A 21,266-nucleotide genomic window follows, 5' to 3' on the forward strand; every position below is an offset into this window, starting at 1 on the left:
TAGAATGTAATTTTCCTTCTACAGTATTCTTTGTAGCCTTGTTATCATTTGTATTATACCACCAACATGAGCATTCTGGATCAAATCTACAAAAATAATACATTTTATTAAGGTTGCAATGCAATAAGAGTCACAAAATTCACAGTGTTAGAATGACAGGGTAGGTTAAACATGAGCGCATGAGGGGATTCTTTCGTACAGACTTCACTGTAGCCTCCACCAAGCTGTGTTCACAGAAAATGGACATGTTGAAATGTTAAAACAGCTCAGTCTGTCAAATCTGAGTGCTCTCTAATATTTGATTATCTGTAGCAAAGGAAGGAGGGGGAAGCATGTGGGGGAATACCAAGACCTTTTTTTAAGAGGAATTATCATCATTTATGTGAGCTGGAATTCACTGTAGAAGTTGGTAGACACAACAAAAATTTCCAATAGAAATTTTATCTGCTCCCGTGAATCTGCCTATGCTCCATTAGTTTGGTGCTAGAATATATGTACAATAAAATGAAATTTGTGTTGTGTAAATGTTGATGTCACAGACATGCCTAACCACTTTTTGTTAGGTATTCCATTTATTAAATGTTCTCCTTTAATGCCGCTGAACCCAGCTTGCAAACACTTTTGTCCTTTCAACCCCTGTAGGTTATGTGGGTATGCAACCTGTGCCGTAAACAGCAGGAGATTCTCACCAAATCAGGAGAATGGTTTTCGGGGTCAGGGGTGCGGCCTGGGAGCCTGGGCACCTCCTTGAACAACACAGCCACGGGAGGTGAGGCCCAACGGGACAGGAAGCTACTCCGCTCCAGGTCCCAAGCCCCGCCCTCCAGCAACAACACCAACGCAGGGCTGCCAGACGGAACGCAGCCCCCTGCCGGTGTCACTCCTGCCAAGGGTACCGACACCATGCCTGGCTCCCGCTCCCAAAGTGAACCACCTAGAGAAAAGTAAGGCATCAAGATACACATATTGAACACAGCATATTAAATGTATCTCATCTTCATGCTGCAGTAGCTGCCACTAGAGGATGTTTTATGTGTGTAGCCTGTAACGTTTTTCATTAATATGATAGGAATTGGAGAATAGAAACCATATTTTATCAAAACTGAGAAAGCTAGGACTGCTTGCTGGCTAAAGCTCCAGTTGTTTTTTAATCCCTGGGGTAAAAAAAAGAGTGGATCTGTGTCTGTTCTAGCTTAACCAGTGGAGAAGCTAGGTCACAGGTTTTAGTCTTGAGAGATCTTTGATTCAATCCCTTTGTTTTCATCCCATGGGTGAGTTAGGTAAGAACTCATCATCGTCTCATGTTGGCAAGTTTTAATCTGTTCGTATAAATTGACCAACATTTTGCAAATATAGAAAGGAATGTTCTTAGCTCAGGATATTTCTGCACAATATACTATACATATGTCTGTGTCACAACAGAAGTGCTAATGATGCTCACCAGTGTTCATGTAGTCTTGTGGCATATTATGTTGAATTTAGAGAAACTACTTAGAATATTAATTGTATTGAGCTATTTCAATAGTTCTTGTTTGAGTTGTTCATTGAACACAACAGAAGATTTGTAAATTTTGCCAATACACCTAATTTGAAAAGGAGGTTCAATGTTTTTGAGTGCAGCTGTTCATTGGTATGATGAATCCTCTTCTCATACAGGAAAAGACCAGTTTCTCTCCACGAGCAAAATGGCAAGGGAGGCACAGGGCGCGGTGGTGTCCGGAGACCTGCTGGGAAGTTGCCGTCTCAGTCATCCCTGGACGAGCGAGTGGTTGCCGGGGAAAGAGGGGAACGACGATTAGGAGATGGGCGGAGGCTGGAGAAGATCCATTCTCAGGACTACGAGGATAGGGAGGAGAACTTGAGTCGTTCAGAAACACACCGGAGACACCCAGAGGATGAGGAGCAGAGGGAGCGCCAGCGCCGTGAGGAGGAGTTCCAGAACCGATACCGTAGTGATCCCAACTTGGCACGCTACCCGGTGAAACCTCAGAAGGAGGAACAGGAGATGCGCATGCATGCTAAGGTGTCTAAGGTACGTCATGAACGACGACACAGTGATCTGGCGATCAACGAGGTCGGACTGGGGCCTGGTGAGGGAGGTGGAGGAGGCAGTACAGGGAAGGTGCCTGAAAACCGTTTGGCCAGGAGGGGTGGAGGTGGGGAGGGAGACCGCAAAGTCCTCTTGGAGAACCACACAGCCTACTCTGTGGATAGGACCGTGGGGGTTGGAGGGGGAGTTCCACCTCCTGGAGGTGGAGTGAGATCAAGACCACAACCTGGGGGACCGGTGCCTCCAGATTGGGGACCAAACAAAGGCCGCCTAGAACCCGGTACAACACGGACACCAAGGGACAAGGGTGGGGATAACCTGCTAAGGAAGGACTCTCAGAGCTCGGACCAGTCTGAGTCTTTGAGGCCGCCCCCTCCACGGTCATACAAGAGCAAACGCGGAGTCAACAAGAGGCAGATGTCCATCAGCAGCTCAGAGGAGGAGGGCGGCTCCACGCCTGAGTACACCAGCTGTGAGGACGTGGACATGGAAAGCGTCAGTGAGAAAGGTCAGTCAGGCAAATGCGCTAACTCCACTTAGCTGACTAAGCCAAATATATCCAAACTTGCATACCTTGAACTGCTGGCATCCATTTCCTTACATTAGACCCTATTACTTGAAGTTATTTTTTGAAGCTAGCTTTTTTCTACTCAATAAAACTTATTAATGAGCTGCTGCAGCTCTCACCTAGCTCATACTCCCATCCTTAATCTGCAGAAGTGATCTTCATTTTGTCTATCTGAATCACAAAGGACCTTCATTTGATCTCAGCAGTTGTATTCTCATCGTTGTCAAGAGCACTCTCAGGTGTTGCCTGTATCACCTGCTGTATACCCAGTGTAGTGTCAGTGGGATTAGAATCACAGCAGTAATAGGTTTGTTGGCTAATTGTAGCCTGACAGGGAGCTAATGCTCTGAGAGATATTAAGATCTTGACTGAATGATTGGGCGAATGATCTGACACTTTTTTAACTTGGAAAAGAACTGTCGTTCATGATGGTTGTGGAGATTCAGTGATCCTAAAACAGTTGAGTAAGAATGTCACAATAAAGGTCTGTTCCATTGTGACGTCTTTACTCTTCGTGGCCATATTTTCCTAGCCCTAGCCACTAAAATAGCCTTGGTAGTAGAATTACGATAATGTGCAAAAAAAGCAGAAAGATTATTCTAATACCATCAGATTCTAATTTTGGTCTGTAAAACTATACGATAAGTGATAGGATGAAGCACCCACCCAGCACACAGTGCGTTACTATCCCTGTGTGTCATCTACACCTCTGTGCTGTGGCTAAACCCCGCTGCTCTCAGGACAGCTCTCATTTATTTGGAGAGTCCCTGTGATTTAGGCCAGCAGATTTGTGGAATTAGGCCAGTGGCTCGCATGCTACGTAATGCTTCACAAACAGCCAGCTGCACCAGCCAACCATTGGCCACCAGCTAAAATCAAACCTGGCTGTGGTTGCATGCTGCATGGTTACTGATAGTTTCTTGGTACCTATGCAATGTGCTGCTCACTGCTGTTAGAGAAGCAATGAGAGGCTGTGCTAAAAGCCAGGGGAGAGTGTCTTAGTTCAAGAGGCAGTAGGTAGAGTTAGCTGTGCTCTATCAGCTTATCTCTCTCACCGGTCACAGAAGGGGGCTGTTCCAGATGTTTTAATCCAGATTACTATAACTCAGGGACTGGTAATGGGTAGATGGTGTGGATTGAGATTATTAGCTGTTTTAAACACTCTTTAGCTAGCTGGGCCTCAAAACAGGATGTGTCCTTTTACTCTCATCTGTGGCATGAAGCAAGTTTTGCAGGATAATGTGCAGGATGCTTCCTTACAGAGATGCATTAGTTTAAGTAAGAGGGTAACACAGGGTCAAGTATCCTTTTTCTGTTTTTAGAATAAATTGCGTTTTTGGGGAATGTTATTGCGTTGGGGTTGGTGTCAGCTGATTACATTATGTGTTGATGTGACAGTTTAGGCAAGAGAGGCTTCAGTGTTAAGAGATGGTCAGGTGTTACTGCGGCTTTGAGACATGTCATAAACAACCTCAAGTTATGTGCAATTAATGTGCCTTAATTAAAATGTGAGTGTTACAGTTAGAATGCAGCCATCTTTGTTAGACTTTACCCTTCCTCACATTAATACAAGAAACCAACATAAAAGCCATATTTCCATCACATTCTCAACATTACTTTGTTTGTTTGAGGTTTGACTGGTGCTCTTTTAATAACTTTACCTCATTTCGCCCTCTTCCTCAGCAGTGTTTTATCGAACTGGAGAATTAGTTTGTACAATGAGTCTGTACAGCCTTTTCTCTGAAACCAGCTTCTTGCTGTGGCTGAATTTGGCTCTGTGAGAGCGGTTAGAGTGAACCACAGTAGTAAAGCCGCAGGCTAGACATTTTAACAACAAGCCGACTGCTCCGTAAATCCAATAGGAGCTGAAGATTCAGGTGGCAAGTCTCTTGAGGCTCATTGCCACCACCAACTCTTACATTGTCACATTGTTTTCACATTGCTGTTCATACATTGTTATCAGAGAAATGTCCATTAAATCTGCCTTAAGTAATATTCTAGATCAGTGTTTCCCAATCTTGGTCCTGGAGGCCCACTGCCCTGCTTTAGATGTTTCTCTGCTTTGACACACAAATTCGAATGATCAGCTCACCATCAGGTCCTGGAGAAGTCTGATAACAACCCATTCATTTGAATTAGGCGTTAGTCAATGAAGATTGTTATAGATATTAATATTGAGTCAGGTGACTTGCTGTGTTGTTAAAGGGTGGTAAGTACTCTTCAAACAAGATTAAAAGTGCAGGCTGTACTGGTAGCTTCCTGCTTTTATAATGGTGTGTTTCATGGTTTTTGATAGGCTGCATGATTAAGTTAACTGGTTGTAAGGTTGAATATCTTTTTGTATAACTTAGTTTTATAAAGCCAATAATGATTCAAATATGATTCAAACTGGATCTATTGATGACTTCCAAGTGCCTCTCAGGTAAACATAAGCTTTATTAGTTTTAAGATATAAATCAGGTAGATGAGATTTCACAGACAGAATGGACTGTTTGCACATTTAACTGGATTATAGTGGTTAACATAAAAAAGCTTAGTGGCTGCATCTCCACAAGTGATGATTGTAAGGTAATTACATTAGGAGTAAACAGACCAGCAGTGTAGTATTTATTCATGTTTTATGTTCTCATAGAAACATATAAGCATGACATTATCTCACATTATGAAGGTTCAGAATGCATGAAACACCATATCTACTATATTTTATAAGTAAAGGAGTTGTAGAATAGATGGATTTAAAACGGACGCTAATGCTAACACACACACACACACACACACACACACACACACACACACACACACACACACACACAGACATATACACTATATATTTGTATAAGTGTATGTTGTTATGTAATTTTCATGCAGAAACAGATTATGCTTCAGGAATCCTCTTAGCAGCATTATCATAAACAGTGTTTACAATGTAGTCTCCCATTCTGCCCAACAAATGGAATCCTACTAGAGTATGTCCCAGATTGATGCTTTAATGACACAGCAACTTTCAGTCAGTGTTTGAAGTCAGATGGAAGTAGAGAGTGATTCAATGTAACTGGGTTACTTCCTTAGTGTGAAGAAGAACACCAAGGTGATAATGGTGCCATGGAGATGGAATGACAGCGTGTCCCAGTGTGTAGCCACTATTGTGTGTGCATGACATGAGAATGGGCATGAATATGAACTTGTGGTGCTATACTGTGTGAGTCTGTGCAGACATCGTTAGCAGTGAGGTGGAAAGAGATTTTCTTTGACACCTAAACAAACTGAGCCTATATATTGAGCATATATTGTAATGCAGCTCGTGGACCACATGGAGAATCAGTTCTCTATAAACGTACATTACAGGATTTGTTTTGGTAACATGATGGGACACTGTGATGGTTAAATCAATTGTTATATAGTATATTATAGTAGTATAGTATATAGTATGCAGTAATAATTCATCTATCTTACTAGATGGGATCTACCGGCTCTTGTTGTGGTCGTGTTTGTAGTAACCCTCTTTCTAGAATAAAGACATCTTAAGTAGCTCTCCTCAAAAATGTAAACTAATACAAAAGGTACTCCATGAAGCTTCAAAAGCCTCAAAAATAAATTAGAAAAAGAACCTTTTACTTTCTGTTCATTGCTATCATGTCCTCTTCTCCCAACTCCCTGTGAGGTGACATCCAGTGTGATGGGCTGGAAAATGTACTGCGACAAGAGAATATGTCAGTGCCAGAGCAGAGAGGCTACGATATCCCTGGGTGATAGATACTAAAACCACAAAGTCTCTCTGCCCTTGGCTGTGCTGGTCTGCTGGCTGACCAGTCAGCTGGCCTAAGTCAGCGTCTTACAGACCATTGGAAAACAGCACAGATCCTTGTTGACGAAGAAGATATACTTGAGTTATCCCACTAGGGGAATCATTTATTAAATCTCAGGCCTGATCCTGGATTTGTATAACATGCCTTTAGGGCACAAATCTACTGCACACATCTTTCAGATCTGCTGGATGAAGCCATTTAAATGTGACAAAATTTAAATCAACAACTTGTGAGGTGACGTGGGGACATCTCAGTCTTTAGACATTTTAAACACCCGTTTAGCCGAGCATATTCCAAAACATGCATATCTTTTATAAATCTGTTCTGCCGTTGTGTTATGGCTGCTTTATAAATAAAGCTTGATTTGATATTTTCGTTAGCATAGTTAGATAGCATGTTTAATGCATCTGGTGCATGGATGTATGTTTTTCCTGGTGGCCACTCATCATATTCCCCTGCAGCCTTTTTTTCTATAGACCATCACTTTAAAAGAGACATATATTTTTAAGTTTCATAATTTAAAACTTTCCCAAAACCCAGAAAAGTATTTTTCCCCAAATGACATCACTGCTGTGTATGAGCCATTCACATAGCATGACCTGATGGGATTAACACTACTGTGCATGTTCAGTGGGCTGCATACTCCCGGGAAAAACTTTTTTTGGTGTATGAGCCAGGCAAGCAATTCTTATTGGACTGAATAGGCACCATTTTGGGTCTGACATCCAGAGCTACCAATACATTCATGGTCTGGTTAAATTGGTTCAGTTGAATTAAATTCAATTAATGACACTAAAGATGTACAAAGAAACTATAACAACTTAGCTTGTGCTACTGTGTTGAGATCACGTGGTGGAGGTGAGCATAAAACAGGTTGATGGGAGTTCATTTTTTAACATATGATGCTAGAGGGATTTTGTCGAGCTTGGTCATTTCAGTGACTGCTATTGGTAAAATAGCAGATGGAGTGGAGGCAGACACACACACAGATTTTATCAAGAACAATACCTGCAAAGAGGTGATGATTTGTTGTCATATCAATTAGGAGAGCAGCCCAGATTTTGTAATCTACCCAGCGTGTTTATACTCCAAAACTGAAAACCTCCACTCAGCAGTTCACACTGTGGAGTCAGCATTTATCCTCTCAAGCATTCTCAGTGGACTTTCACATTTCAGATTAGCAGCACTGGAGTCATGTCTACTCAAACAGTTTTCTGATTTTCTGATATCCATCACCCATGATCTTACTGCCTATTCTATCAGACCAGTCATTTACCATTTGATTCACATTGAATATCACTAAAAATGTTTTTATACTGTTGTCCATAAAATTTAAACTCCATTCACTCCCTTCCTGCTCTCTTTTACCAAAAGCCTCGGTTGAATCATAATTTCAATGTGTGCCAAAGTTCAAACATTTCACTTCTGTTTGGAACTGAAGTTCCTCAAAGTTTTTCAAATCTCCATCTGATGTCATTTTGCTGTTGTTATATCCCTGTGGTGGAAAAGTGGCCACGAGTCTCGCAGGCTGCTCTGGTCTGATGCTGGGCCAGTTAGTTCCTCTACTCGAGCCGACCATCTGTCAGTGTTAATGAGAGCTGGGATACTCTGACTGGTGTCTTTGTCCCCGGCCAGGATCTGGCATGAGTTTTGGACAGGCCAACATGGAGTATAGTGAATCACTTTGATTATGAATGAAGTTAGTTTTATTTATTTATTTTTCTGTGAGCTGTGTTCTGTAGTGATTTGTATTGGCTTTTCTCAGTACCATTATTATATAACTTTTATATCTCTGTGGTTCTTTTTCCATCCGTTTAACATGCCATTTCCTAAAGAGCACTGCATTTTAAGGAGGTATTTTCAAAACAAGGAAAATTAAAGGATTCCGAAAACCCTGTAACTGTTGAATCAGGCATCATATGTAACAATGAGGGCCCAGAAGTCCTTTTCCTTGTGTGTGTATGTACAAGGGGCTCCTTACATTACATTTTAGAAATACATTTTTTATAAATGATTTGCCTTTGTGATGTGTATTTGAAGCGTATTCATCAACTTGCATGTATTTCTTGTATGAGGCGGTGCATTTCAGCCTTTGATACTGTTCCATACGTAGCATTTCAGAAAACACAACATCCATCAGACAGGTGAGCAAGTATGTGGTTAAGCACCAAGGACCGTGATACACATTTACTGCACATAAAAGATGCATTTCTCCTGGGTACTCACACAAGCTATACAACCTGTTCCCCCTCTCTTTCTCCTCCTCCGTGCAGGTGACTGGGACTGCCACTCTCTAGATCCTGCTGTGTGGCATGTAAGTTTCAGTTAAAGGGTAACTCCTGTATTTTTAAACTATCTTTGCATATTTTGGGTTTAAAATAAGCAGTAGGTACGAAAGGTTATAGAATTGGTTCAGTAGATCCCCTCAGCAGGTGGCTGTGAAACGTAACGCAATGTAATCCTTTGGGGCAACTGCACCCAATCTAAGCAGGGCCACTAAAGGTTTGTGTGAAAAAAAAAGAAGTCATTTTGTGACATTTTTGTGTTCTAAAGGGTTAGTTCAGATCCTCCACAATATTACTAACTAACTAACCAAGTGATTTAGAAGCAGATAATCAACTCCTTATTGTTGTCAATGGAGTCTGATGGCATTTGAAAGGATTGATACAACGGCTGTTTCTGGTTTAAAAAAAAAATATCTCAAAGGCCAGCCTCTGTAGGGATCCTTTCCATAGTGTTGTCAGACATTGAGAATAACAAGAACAAGCACTCAAAGAGTATGTACTTAGTCGCCCCAAAGGATTACGTTGCAGTCGTTGTAGCCTGTTAGGTGGTGATGAGGTGATGCAGACACTCACAAATTCAGGTGAATTCATACAAGTAGAATTAAAACCGATATTGTCAACATACAATTATATAAATGAAAAAACAAGGACATTTACTTGTTTGTCAGTGCCTCAGTAACAATATTACGTCTTTTCCTAATCATTTCCTTTCCTCCTCTGTTTACCCTCCGTCCTTCACTACTCTCCTTCGCTGTGCCCCATAACTCCTCTCATAATATGTAGCATCCAGTTACATGGCAGACGTCCAAAGAAGGTGACCACCTAATCGGACGCATCACACTAAGCAAGAGGTCGGCCGTGCCCCGGGAGGCTGGCTCCCTCCTTGGCCTAAAAGTGAGCAGAGAATCCGTTACTTTCAGACCTGGATCACACCTGGCTTGTACATATTTTGATAGTCTTTGTTTTCACTTCAGTTGAGTGCTAGATGAGTTCAAACTGGCTATAGTAATATTTTATACTTGGTAACAAACCTTGAAAGGTGAAGATTATTCCACAACACAAGTATGTAGACTTTTGCCTTTTGAGCAATTAGTGAGTCCTGCAGAGAGAAAATCCCATTCTCTCAGTCAACATGAGCCTCTGTATCCATTCTCCTTTCTCTCTTTTGTGTGCAGGTGGTGGGAGGGAAGATGACAGAATCGGGGAGACTCGGGGCCTTTATCACCAAAGTCAAGAAAGGCAGCCTGGCAGATGTTGTGGGACACCTACGAGCAGGTGCAAATCCATTCACGTTGCTGTGGGGGAGATGTTGTCATTTTGTCTAAGCTTCAATCTGTTATTTAAACTGTAATTTGATAGGTGCAATTTCTCTGTAGGGGTGGACCCAAAAAAAATGTAATTTCCAACGGGTAGTTAACCAGCTGTGGAGTGACGGTAGCCATTGCTTAGTCCTATGTGTGATTTGAACACTCTCATTCTCAATTAGAATCATTTGATGGCCTACGGCTTGCTGAGAGTACAGAACTACCTGTTACTGTGAGTCAACACATCTAGGCCCATGAACAAGAGACAGACAACGCTAGCTAGACACCCCTCCTTTTGAATAACGTGGCATATGTGCAGGACCACGACTTGGCAGGCACCGAAACAACATCAGTGAAAAGTAACATCAGTGGGAATCAGCGCTAACGTCAGCAAGCGAGGCTAACTAGCTTCCGCTGTCCTAGTTGAGCCACTTTTCGGACTGGGAACACAAACTTAACAGCCGGATGGACCCTTGCACATGTTGAATCTTGTAAACGAATGCTAAAATTGCTTTCAGCTGACATTCTCCAGACAGCAGTGCACTGTTCAGAGCAATGTCAGCTTTCAGATGTGCTGCAAAAGGAAACATCCATTCAGGCTTCAAGCTTATTACTAACTATTTATTTCCACAAATACGCCCTAAAGCAGTTTTTATCCTCCTTTGATAAACACACACACAGTAGCACTAGACATTAATATAGTTTATATTTCCTCAAACCAAAAGTGAGGAGAGTGCAAATTACAGCTTGACCTGGCTTTTCTTAGTCAAATGTAACGACCCTCATCATTGTGTATGTCGGCCATCTTGGTTCCAGGTGACGAGGTGTTGCAGTGGAACGGGAAGTCGCTGCCAGGAGCAACTAAGAAAGAAGTGTACAACATTATCCTTGAATCCAAGGCTGAACCTCAAGTGGAAATAGTTGTTTCAAGACCAATAGCGTAAGATTAACATTATTATCATGTAATAATTATCATAAAAGCACTTGAGTGATGGTATTGATTTTTTTTTCTGACAGACATTTTTGATATGTCTCCTTCCTTTATCTAAAAGCTCTATCCACCGAATTATGTCCAAAAACTTCTTGAGAAAAGTGTATAGAGCATATCAGTAAGTAGTTTTGATCAAATGGGTGGAGCCCCTTCCCCTCATGCTGCCCCTGAACTCCTGAGATCCAAAACAAAACTCCCTTCTTCCAGTTATCCTTTTCTCCTCTACTACCCACCATGTTTAATATGTAAATGTGCATTTGCTTGCTTTTCTCCACCAATGCAGCTATTGGCTGACATGAGTCTTGTAGGCATTCATTTTTTGAAGATGAATGTACACTAGTCTTTACTGTTTCTTGACATTGCAATTATCTTGATATATATTCTGTGCATTTCAAGCTGAAGAGTTCACTGACTCTGACTCTGTCCTTTTTTACAGAGACACCCCAAGAATCCCAGAGTCATCCCACCCTCCTCTAGAATCTAGTAAGTGTTTATATAATCAGCTTTATTGCCTATATATGTTATTATCATTGTTTCCTGCATTGTTTGCTATGAAAGCGCTGTATCTCCTGGAGAGAAACACAGTCTTTACACTTGAAACCATGTTCTAATTTCAGATTTTGGAGTTGCTTGTGCTTTTTTATATGGTTTACAACAACAATTGTTACTCTCCACAACAGCAGGCTCCAGTTCCTTTGAGTCGCAAAAGATGGACCGCCCCTCTATATCAGTGATGTCCCCTACCAGCCCCGGGACCCTCCGAGACCTTCCTCTGGTTCTGCCTGGACAGCTCTCTGTGAGTATCTTGAAGGGTATATTTAAACCTGCGCCCCATTTGACTTATTTTCATGTATAAATAACTATTGACATTGGAAAAAGTTTTGGAATTGGTCCATTAATTTGTCTCAGCCAGCAGCTGCAAAACAGGGTGCAATGGCTGCAAAGTGACTCTCTGGGGCAACTGTGTGTAATCAAAACACACCTACTAAAAGTGCTTGTTTTTGCCCCTGACAGGCTCAGATTGATATTTTAAGTGTCTGACAACATTATGGAAACAATCCCTACAAATCGATCTGTAACATGCTTTTGGTTCAACCAGAAACAGCCATTTTATCACTTTCTTCAAATGCCACCAAAGTCCAATGACAAAAACCTTAAGGAGGAGTCATTTTACTCGCTGGTCCTCCGCTGCCTTGATTGTTTGTTTGTGTTATTGTGTGAGTCTGCAGTCAGTGGCAAAAACAAGCATTAGTAAATGTGTATTGATTGCATGCAGTCGTCCCAAAGGATTACATTGCAGTTATTACAGCCCATTCTGAAGCTGATGACTGAGGTGATCTACTGGACCAATTCCAAAACTTTTTGTACCTACCAGTGATTTGGACCTAAAATATGTAAGAATAGGGTAAATACTGCAGTTACCCCTGAAAAGGAGAGACAGAGGTATGTGGTTAATATAAATGGACACAAATGTGGATAGAGGCTAACTCTCCCTCACACACATTGTTTCAGGTGAAGCTGTGGTACGACAAAGTGGGTCATCAGTTGATTGTCAACGTCCTTCAAGCCATAGATCTGCCCCCCCGACCAGACGGGCGACCTCGGAACCCATATGTCAAGATGTACTTCCTGCCTGATAGGAGGTAAGTTCATCGCATCCATCTCTTAATTGTGTAGGACCCTCTACAGTCCAGTACAGTCCATCAGTAATCACCTACATCACAAAAGACCATCTCACAAGAAGTAACGTACATATTCAACGGAAGATCAATGTGCTTAATCCTGTAGTTTTAATCTGTTGTCATCATTATTTTGAAGGAATTCCATCATGTTCAGAAACACGTTTTCCCCTTGTAATCTAAACTCTGTACTCACCCGTACAACTAGTGATAAGAGTAAACGGCGGACTAAAACGGTGAAGAAGAGTGCTGAGCCAAAGTGGAACCAAACCTTCTTATATTCCCACGTTCATCGGCGGGACTTCAGAGAACGCATGCTAGAGATCACGGTGTGGGACCAGCCCAGAGTCCAGGAGGAGGAGAGTGAATTCCTCGGAGAGGTGGGAGACACATGATATCCATATGCTATTTTTAAACTGGTTCAATATGTAGATAGACTGAGTACATATTTTTGTCATTTTATGCTTTTTTTTTTTTTGAGAGTTGATAGTAGCAAGAGACATGATGCTGTAAACCTTTGGGTTTTTCTGACTCCAGCTTTCATCTCCTTCCATCAAATACAAAACTCCAGTTCATTTTCCCAGCCTCTCAGCACCTTCTCTAATGCATTTATCGCAGTTGTTAAACCGTGCGACTAGCACTTACAATATAGCCATGAATTATTGTCCACACAACATAAGTTCATAATGCACCCATTAAAGAAGTGGTTATCTACCTAGTTGGGTGGTGAGATGATTTATGGGATAGGAAAAAATAAATTATTCTTCTGCTATGCAAAATTAGGTTGAAATTTTCAGTCTGTTCTCCTATCTGTGATTTTTACTTGTGAAAAATCGACTAAAATGAACTCCTCGGGCTTCCAAAATTATTCAAATTACATGCTCAAAAAAGGGAAAACTGCTTCTTGGTTAAACTTGTCACAATTCAGTATTATGTGTGTGATGAAGGGTTGCAGGTTGGCACCTCTTTATACGAGTCAATAAGCCAAAAAGGCTGGAATTTCGACATTAAGGATCACACAGCCCAAAAAGTCCCTTTTGCTCACTCATCTGCCTCTCTGACCCTCTCTCTCTCTCTGTCCTCCTCAGATTCTTATAGAGTTAGAGACAGCTCTGCTGGACGACATTCCTCACTGGTATAAACTCCAGACACACGATGTGTCCTCTATACCTCTGCCCCAGCCCTCCCCGTACCTCCCACGCAGACACATCCATGGAGACAGCCCCAGCAAGAAACTACAGAGTATGTGTGGTTATGTAGTATATGATTACAGGCTGTGTGTATCTAAATCTGTGTGCGTGTGTGTATGTGCGATTGAATCGGTGTGTGAGAGTGTGTGGTTGCTAACCTTTCCTTTACTGAGCTTTCTCTTTTGTGTCTCTCAGTGTGGGAGACAAACAACAGAACCTCTCAACCTTACCCTGTCCTGTATGTGTGTGTTGTGTATGTGTGTGTACAGGGTCTCATCGCATCATTGATTCAGAGTTTGATGATGGTTTGATGGTAGTGCCTAAAGGTGGGTGGGGGGCATGGTTATCGAGCATTTCCTTGTATTAGCCCGTAGGTGTCCAGCACTGGGTGAGAGAGCGTCTTCTTTGCATCCTTCCCCTTACTGTTTCTCCCAAAGCTTCCAGCCTCCTTTTGGCTCCGCTGTACGCCTTACAACAAATTGAACCCAAATTAAAGCAATTAATCTTTGCTGTATCAGCAAAAGGCAACACACCAAACACTTTTGCAATTCATCATATTGCTACTGGACTGCAGATGTTGAATTGCAGTGTTGTAGTGTACATCCTTTGTAGTGCTGCAGTTTAGCAGTGTACAGTAACTCACTGAGGCTGCAGGGAACCGTTTCTCCTCTTCTGCTGGGCTGTAGCAACACTGAAGCACTGAGTGCATGTTAGACTGTAGATTGACACTTGTTCACTGCCATTCCACTGAGTTTCCTGCCATTCTCCTGCATGCTTCTAGTCCTGCCCTCCTTCCTGAAAGGACACTGAACATGTACAGTAGAGATCGAATGTGTGTTATTTTGGCCAACAGAATCACCACAACTGCTTTGTTGTTTGACTGTTTCTGCCGTGGATTCAGTTCCTGTAAGATGAATGTGGACCTGGTTCAAATATTCACACCTTCTTATTGTTCATTTTGGAGTTTTCAAATGCCAGATGGGTATGGTTTGTCACGTGAGAAAGTGTTGACAAAGTGTACCCAATGTCTTTCTTATTTGAGCATCACTATGCTTCTTTTTATTCTTATGCAAACACTGAGCTCAGGTTGTAAATCAGACCTGTAGGGAATTCAGACGCATCTTTGTTGCAATTGCAGAACAAAACATGGGGATATAGTTGCTGAATTCATCCACAATTGACCCAGAAACACGCTGCACTTTTGTAAAAAGCATAAGCTCTACCTTCTGCTCGATGTACGTTACAGAATTTAAAACATGGGGAATGGATGTTTTCTCCCAAATAGCATCTTGGGAGTTTTGATGTTAACGCGCTTGGACTTGTACTTTGCTTGTACTTTAAAGAACCACATATTTTCTATCAATATTGTTCATCTTTTGTACTGCTGATTCAATCAGGAGAGTAGCCAAGCCTTGGAAGTGCTCCAGCTGCCACTCACCTAACTTTATCTTTGCAGAAAATGAATAAGACAGTTACTTGTAAAACCCAGGACACCCCAGATAATTCCTTCGACCTTGCAACTCTATTCCATAACTCTATTTCACATGTAGCGAGAAAATAAAGCTCATACAGGTTCTGTAAATATTAATATAATGTATTTGTTGTATTATCTGAATTGTTTTGTATCTACTGGATTATATATAATCTATTCTTTGTAGATGAAGTTGTTAAGTATCCCGAAGGGGTTAAACGTCTCATCTCATCTGGCACTCCATGTAGGTTAAATTAAGAGCTAAGAGATGTGAATTCACTGATCTCACGTCTGACAGACACATTGCAGAAACAGTCAGCTACTTAGGGTAGCTCACATGACCAGCTAACCTGTTTGCAAGCTGGCCATTTGCCTGTAAAACATCCTGATGTGATGTTCTACAGTCTGTAAGAGAATGGCATCTGTAGTGGTAGTCAGCAGCACAGCACTAACAACGGGTGCTTCCATGTCAAAGGACACACAACTAATGCCTGGATGTGTGTGTGTTTCTATGCGTTTCTATGCGTGTATCAATGCTGGTGTGTGTGTGTGTGTGTGTGAATTCTGCTTTTTTTACCCATGTCTATGGATGTACCTGTGTGGGCTGTGCGGTCATGTGTGTGTGTGTGTTTGTAGGTGCAGAGCGTAACTCCAGAGAGAGAGAGCGAGGCAGCACGCTGGCTGTGCCTGAGCAGCAGCGGCCCGTCCAGCACCGCTCCCGCTCAGTGTCTCCTCACAGAGAGGACTCCTGCAGGGCTCGCTCACGGCCTGCACACGTGCCCATGCAAAGGTCAGCATCATCTGTCAGAATTACCCGGTGAACTGTCATTTGGAGAGCGCGTGGTGTCTGTCCTCCTGTCTGTCTGTCTGTCTGTCTGTCTGTGGTGACAATATTCCACCATTGGCCAGTTAATTTATTTGTCTTCAATAATCTCTGCCTCTCCTTTGCATCTGTCTTCCGTCGTCCATGTCACGCACATTGAGCACTTAAATATTTTTGATTTCATCAGGAGTCTGGATGAGATCCATCAGAACCGCCACCACTCCCACTCCCCCTCCCGCTATCACGACTCCCACCTGGAGCACCAACGCTCCGGTGACTCGGACTACGAGTACTCTGAGGACAGGTAACCTGTTGTTGGGATTACTATCACAGTGTAACGGGGCTATAACAGTGCGTTTTAGTTTTTAGTCTCGTTACTTTTTTCTCTTTTAAAAAGTCAAATACAGCGATGGATATTATATACACAACATTATACAGAATACATTTTAAAAATGACAAGAAACACACACACTCAGTGAGTCAGTCAGCAATGATCTGACAGCAGTTCTAGTCTTCATATAATAAATCAAGTTCCAAAATATACAGAATCTAATATTTACTTTCATTTTATCTGGGTTGAAACTTGTTTTGGTTAATCAGTGTGTGCAATGTGATATTACCTAATTACTAACTAATGTGTACTAATACTACTAACAGTGTGAAACTAGTCATTACAACATACAGAGTTTGTTATATCATTCTGTACTGCTGAATGCAGACTTAATTAAGATCTTAGAATTATGATTTCCTGGTTTCTCTCATTCATAAATTCACTTTGCCTGTCTGAGTTGCCATCCTCTTCTGTTGTGTTTTCTCGGGTTGTTTCTCATTTGTTCACCCATCGTCATGGCAATGACAGTGAGGTCCTGGAGATGCACAGGTCTATCCGGGGCGGGAGTGCCGAGTGCCTGCACACAAACAGGTAAAACTTTGAAAAAAGACGACAACCACCATTCAGCTTTACTTTGATAAAATATGCCATTTTATCATCATGTCCATCCTCACTATACTTTAACAACTCCATCTTAACCCACTTAATGTTGATATTTTCAATGCAACAGAGTGTGTTGATTACCTTGAATGCACTATAGATACTGTTGAGTGTATGTCTGGTCTTTTGCAACTGCATGAGGACAAATTTCAAAGTGTCACATCAGGGTCAAGTATTTATAGCACACTCATAAATTCATGTCTGACTATTGTCAATCACCACAACTGTCTCAACACACACAACACTGATGACTGTCTGAGGGGATTAAAGACCTGCTTGGTGGCTGACCTCAAAGAAGGCAAAGCTCTTTTGATTAATTTCTTTTATTTTTTTTGCATTTGATATGTTCACTCACAGCAGCTGTATTTTTTTTTTCTTCACTTTTTTTCTTGTCTTGCTATACGTGCATGATCTCCACTCATACAACCAGGGGCATAGGTAGATACAGCAACACACTCCCCCCCAAAATGCCCCTGTTAGTAAACGGTATCCATAAAGACATTTACAGGTAAGCGTTTGGCGTGAAGCGCAGTCTTGCGTACCCCTCTCTGTGCCTCTCCAGCTTTCCCAGACTCATTTGTGGAGTTGGTGGGTCATTTAGATGTGGCAGTGTTCTCTCAATGAAATGAATACCCATATGTCTCCCAGACCACTGTGCTGCCTGTGCTTGCTTTGGTCAGAGTGTGTGCCAAGTTGCTTTGTCATTATACTGTTTGAGCTAAATAAATAGTGTGTGTTGCTTTTCCCTCTGTATTATGCAATTCTTTAAAATACCATACTGCCGCTCTTACGTGTTGTCGACCATTCACTACAATCACATATTCCTTACATCACTTGTGACCATTTTCCAAAACATGGTAGACATTTTATTCTGATTTTGTACCTTCTATGTAGCAGATGAGAACAGGAAGTCATCCATGCAGTCAAGGGAGCTCTGCCATCTGGATTTTGATAGAAGAATGCCAATTAAATGTTGCATTCACAGTGTTGTCAGATAATCAAGCCTGCAAGCTAAACATGGACATTGTGAAAATAACAATGAGAATTTGGTCATTTGTATTTCATCACTAGCTAGCTAGGCTAAAATATCAGAGCAAAATCTAGATGAATCCATACAATTCTGAAATGTACATACAGTCATGATTCCCCAGAAGATTAATCCTACTGACTTTTCCTCCAGTAAAGATTTACGTTACTGGTTTTCTGTCAAAATGTCTCAACAACTATTTGATGGATTGCCACAAAATGTTCACTTTCCCTAAATTTGGACAATGTAACCAACCAAATACCTGCGGACTTAATGATATTCCCATCAGCAGTGCAGTTTGTCATATAATGTCACATCTGAGAGCCTAACCTCAAATGATGTCATCTTGGTTATCTTGGCGCAGGCTCGGAGACTACAAATTATTTATTTATAAGAAACTGCAAACTAGGGGCACGACGAGTGGAAAACATGGGCGTTTCCTAGTATAACTAGCGGCATTCGACTAGTAGCATTATTACTCTACATAAGTGTAGGATCTAGAACTTTTGGAGTTTAGTTGCTAAAGTTAGGTCATCTCTTTTTAACTTTTTAAAATGTGTCTCTTGCAAGTGGCCAAAACTTTATGAAAATGCAACATTCCTGGAGTACCCCGAATTAATGACTGGAATTCAGGCCAACACTTATGGAATGGTTTGGAAATTTTCAGCATAATGTAAAGAATATGTGAGTTGCAGTTAATGGGCTGAACATGCAAAACCACCAGTATTGTTCCAGTAGACATGAGTGCATATTGATGTATAGAAAACTCTTGCTTTCTTTTCTTCTTTGCCTCTGAAACACATGATCATCAGTCATATGCTGTAATGGCTCATTCCTAAAACCACTGGACACACATTGTATTAGCAATTTCTCCCGTTCCCTCTGTTCTGGTCTAATCCTTTTTCACGCCATTCCTATACATTATATTGAGCTACTGTAGCTTGGTTTCCTCGCCACGTGCTGCCTTGACTGCTTTAGATCTGTAGATTGTGTTGTGTAATCAGCATTACATGTAATCTCCCCATATATGTGTGTGGGGTCAATCCACAGGGAGGGCAGGAGGAACTATCTCTACACTCTTATATAACGAATTCCTCACTCTGAGGTCACAGACAGGATGAAGTTCATCTCATGTGTTTATTAAGTGATTTGCTGTGTGTGGTGTTTCCGATGCAGCAGGCCTATCCAGTCTTATCCCCCCTTTTTCACTGAGCTGCAACATAAACTGTGAAGGAAGCCATATTTTATGTTGCACCATTATGTGATAACGTGAATGTTGCCTCTCTGTCTCTCCTGATCATTTTTGCTAGATGCCTGCTTGTTTTCTTGCCCTCCATTTATGTTGTTTCTGCTTATTTCAGTCAGTTGCATGCATCATTTTTGTTTTCCTTTGCCTTCCTTTGCATGCGCGGGTCTTTCCCTGCCTATTGTGGGCGGGGCTCTGGCGTACAGCTCCACCCTCCCTGCATGCCTAAAGAACAAACCGCCCCACAGACAGGAAGGGGGCAGCACTATGCCTCGTAGCATCCTTACACACCGTGTGCTCAGGTTCACTGATGAGGTCACTGTTAGGTAAGAACGCTACACACCATCTCCTCCCTCTCACCAGAACCTTTTCTTTCTCCCTTTTCTGGGTGACAACACATAACAGAGGCTTAAGCATGTACTGTCAGAGCATTAAACTAACACTAAACTCCTAAGCTCTTGTTGCCATCCATGTGAGGCATTTGGCCGGAAAACATTATATGCAATGTCATGCAATGGCACGGAGCCAGCCATCTGTTGGAAGTAACTGTTGTCACAGAGCAGCATGACGTGCCAAACATCCAGCTGTGAGCGTATGCAGCGCAGAGTAAACGTGAACACTGGCTGCTCCTCTCCTCCTCACTCATTCACCCCCTCACACATACACTCTCACAAGCAGTCCGCTCTCCCACTTAGACCTGGTTCCCATGGCAACTCACCAACCTTCCATCCGAGTGGTCTCACAGTGTATGGCCGCAAGGAATGACTGGCTATGATAAATGGAGATGCGGCATCAGAGCCATTACATGTTACTGCACTGTCTGATGGCATTCCTTATTCTCTCTTTGTCTCTCCCTCCTTCCCTTTATCTCCTTAACTTTACCTCTCATTATCCTCCTTTTTCTCACTTTCTCCGTTTCATCTTTCATCTTCCTCCTACTCATCGCCCTTCTTTTCTCTGTCTTCCTCTCATGTATTTCACAATCTCTTCTTCCTAACACCTCTGCATGCATCCTCTCTCCTTGTCTTCCCATCTCTATTTCTTTCTCGCCTTTATTCCTCTCTCTGCTGCCATGTTGTGGCCACACAGCGACCTGCAGCCGTCGTTGGACAGAGTGAGGAGTGCGAGCACCACATGTCTGAGACCAGACACCAACTTTCACTCCCCTGACAGAGACAGGTATAAAAGGAAAACTTTGAATTTATCTGTGAATCAAGTGCATTTAATATACACGATTCAGATTTTTATTTTAAAAGTTAATAGAGAAACAATGATCACAGACTTGTCATCAGTGACAGGTTTCTGTTTTTACCATTTAGAAAATCAGTTTTTCTGGACAGCATGGATGAATCATCCAACATTTTGGGTTCAGAATGCTGCATGTCTTCACTCCAGTTCATGTCATGTGTCCCTTTCATTCATGAGTGAATTTGCCATTGCACGCTTTCATAGAAATACTTTTACCTGCTAAATTTACAATCTGCAAAGACAGAAAGTAAATCTGTAGTGTTTTTGGCACAGAATACTTAGCAGAGGGAGTTTGAATAAAGATGGACTGGGTTAGAGAGCCAACAGATGTATGTGCAAATCCACGAAAAGGTTGGCTGAGTGCAGTACTCGCTCAGACATTTTGGGAAATGTGCATATTATATTTCTCTCTGAGAATGAGGTGAGAAAGTCGATGGCTCTCTCATGTCTGTACAGTAAATATCGAGCTATAGGCGGCCAGCTGGTTAGTTTAGCTTAGCACAAAGACTGAACGGAGGGAAACCACTAGTGGCTTTTGTACAAATTAAACAAATGTAAGATGTAAATTTGTTAGCTGAATGAGTGCT

At 41.9% G+C, this 21,266-nt stretch overlaps 1 protein-coding gene across 3 annotated transcripts in view; it reads left to right on the forward strand.

The window, feature by feature from the left end:
- LOC139199485 (regulating synaptic membrane exocytosis protein 1-like) overlaps positions 1–21,266 on the forward strand; it is a 69,549-nt gene that overhangs the window by 34,468 nt on the left and 13,815 nt on the right. For all 3 annotated transcript variants that reach the window (XM_070828563.1, XM_070828564.1, XM_070828565.1), the window contains exons 3-18: positions 643–944; positions 1,657–2,558; positions 8,698–8,738; positions 9,493–9,603; positions 9,885–9,984; positions 10,830–10,953; positions 11,441–11,487; positions 11,685–11,800; positions 12,517–12,647; positions 12,892–13,063; positions 13,772–13,925; positions 15,981–16,134; positions 16,355–16,471; positions 17,027–17,089; positions 19,638–19,757; positions 20,521–20,610. In XM_070828563.1, the coding sequence (XP_070684664.1) occupies positions 643–944; positions 1,657–2,558; positions 8,698–8,738; positions 9,493–9,603; positions 9,885–9,984; positions 10,830–10,953; positions 11,441–11,487; positions 11,685–11,800; positions 12,517–12,647; positions 12,892–13,063; positions 13,772–13,925; positions 15,981–16,134; positions 16,355–16,471; positions 17,027–17,089; positions 19,638–19,757; positions 20,521–20,610 (2,744 nt within the window). The remainder of the gene's footprint in view (positions 1–642; positions 945–1,656; positions 2,559–8,697; positions 8,739–9,492; positions 9,604–9,884; positions 9,985–10,829; positions 10,954–11,440; positions 11,488–11,684; positions 11,801–12,516; positions 12,648–12,891; positions 13,064–13,771; positions 13,926–15,980; positions 16,135–16,354; positions 16,472–17,026; positions 17,090–19,637; positions 19,758–20,520; positions 20,611–21,266) is intronic.

Source organism: Pempheris klunzingeri, chromosome 3 (genome assembly GCF_042242105.1).
Source record: "Pempheris klunzingeri isolate RE-2024b chromosome 3, fPemKlu1.hap1, whole genome shotgun sequence".
NCBI classification, from domain to species: Eukaryota; Metazoa; Chordata; class Actinopteri; order Acropomatiformes; family Pempheridae; genus Pempheris; species Pempheris klunzingeri.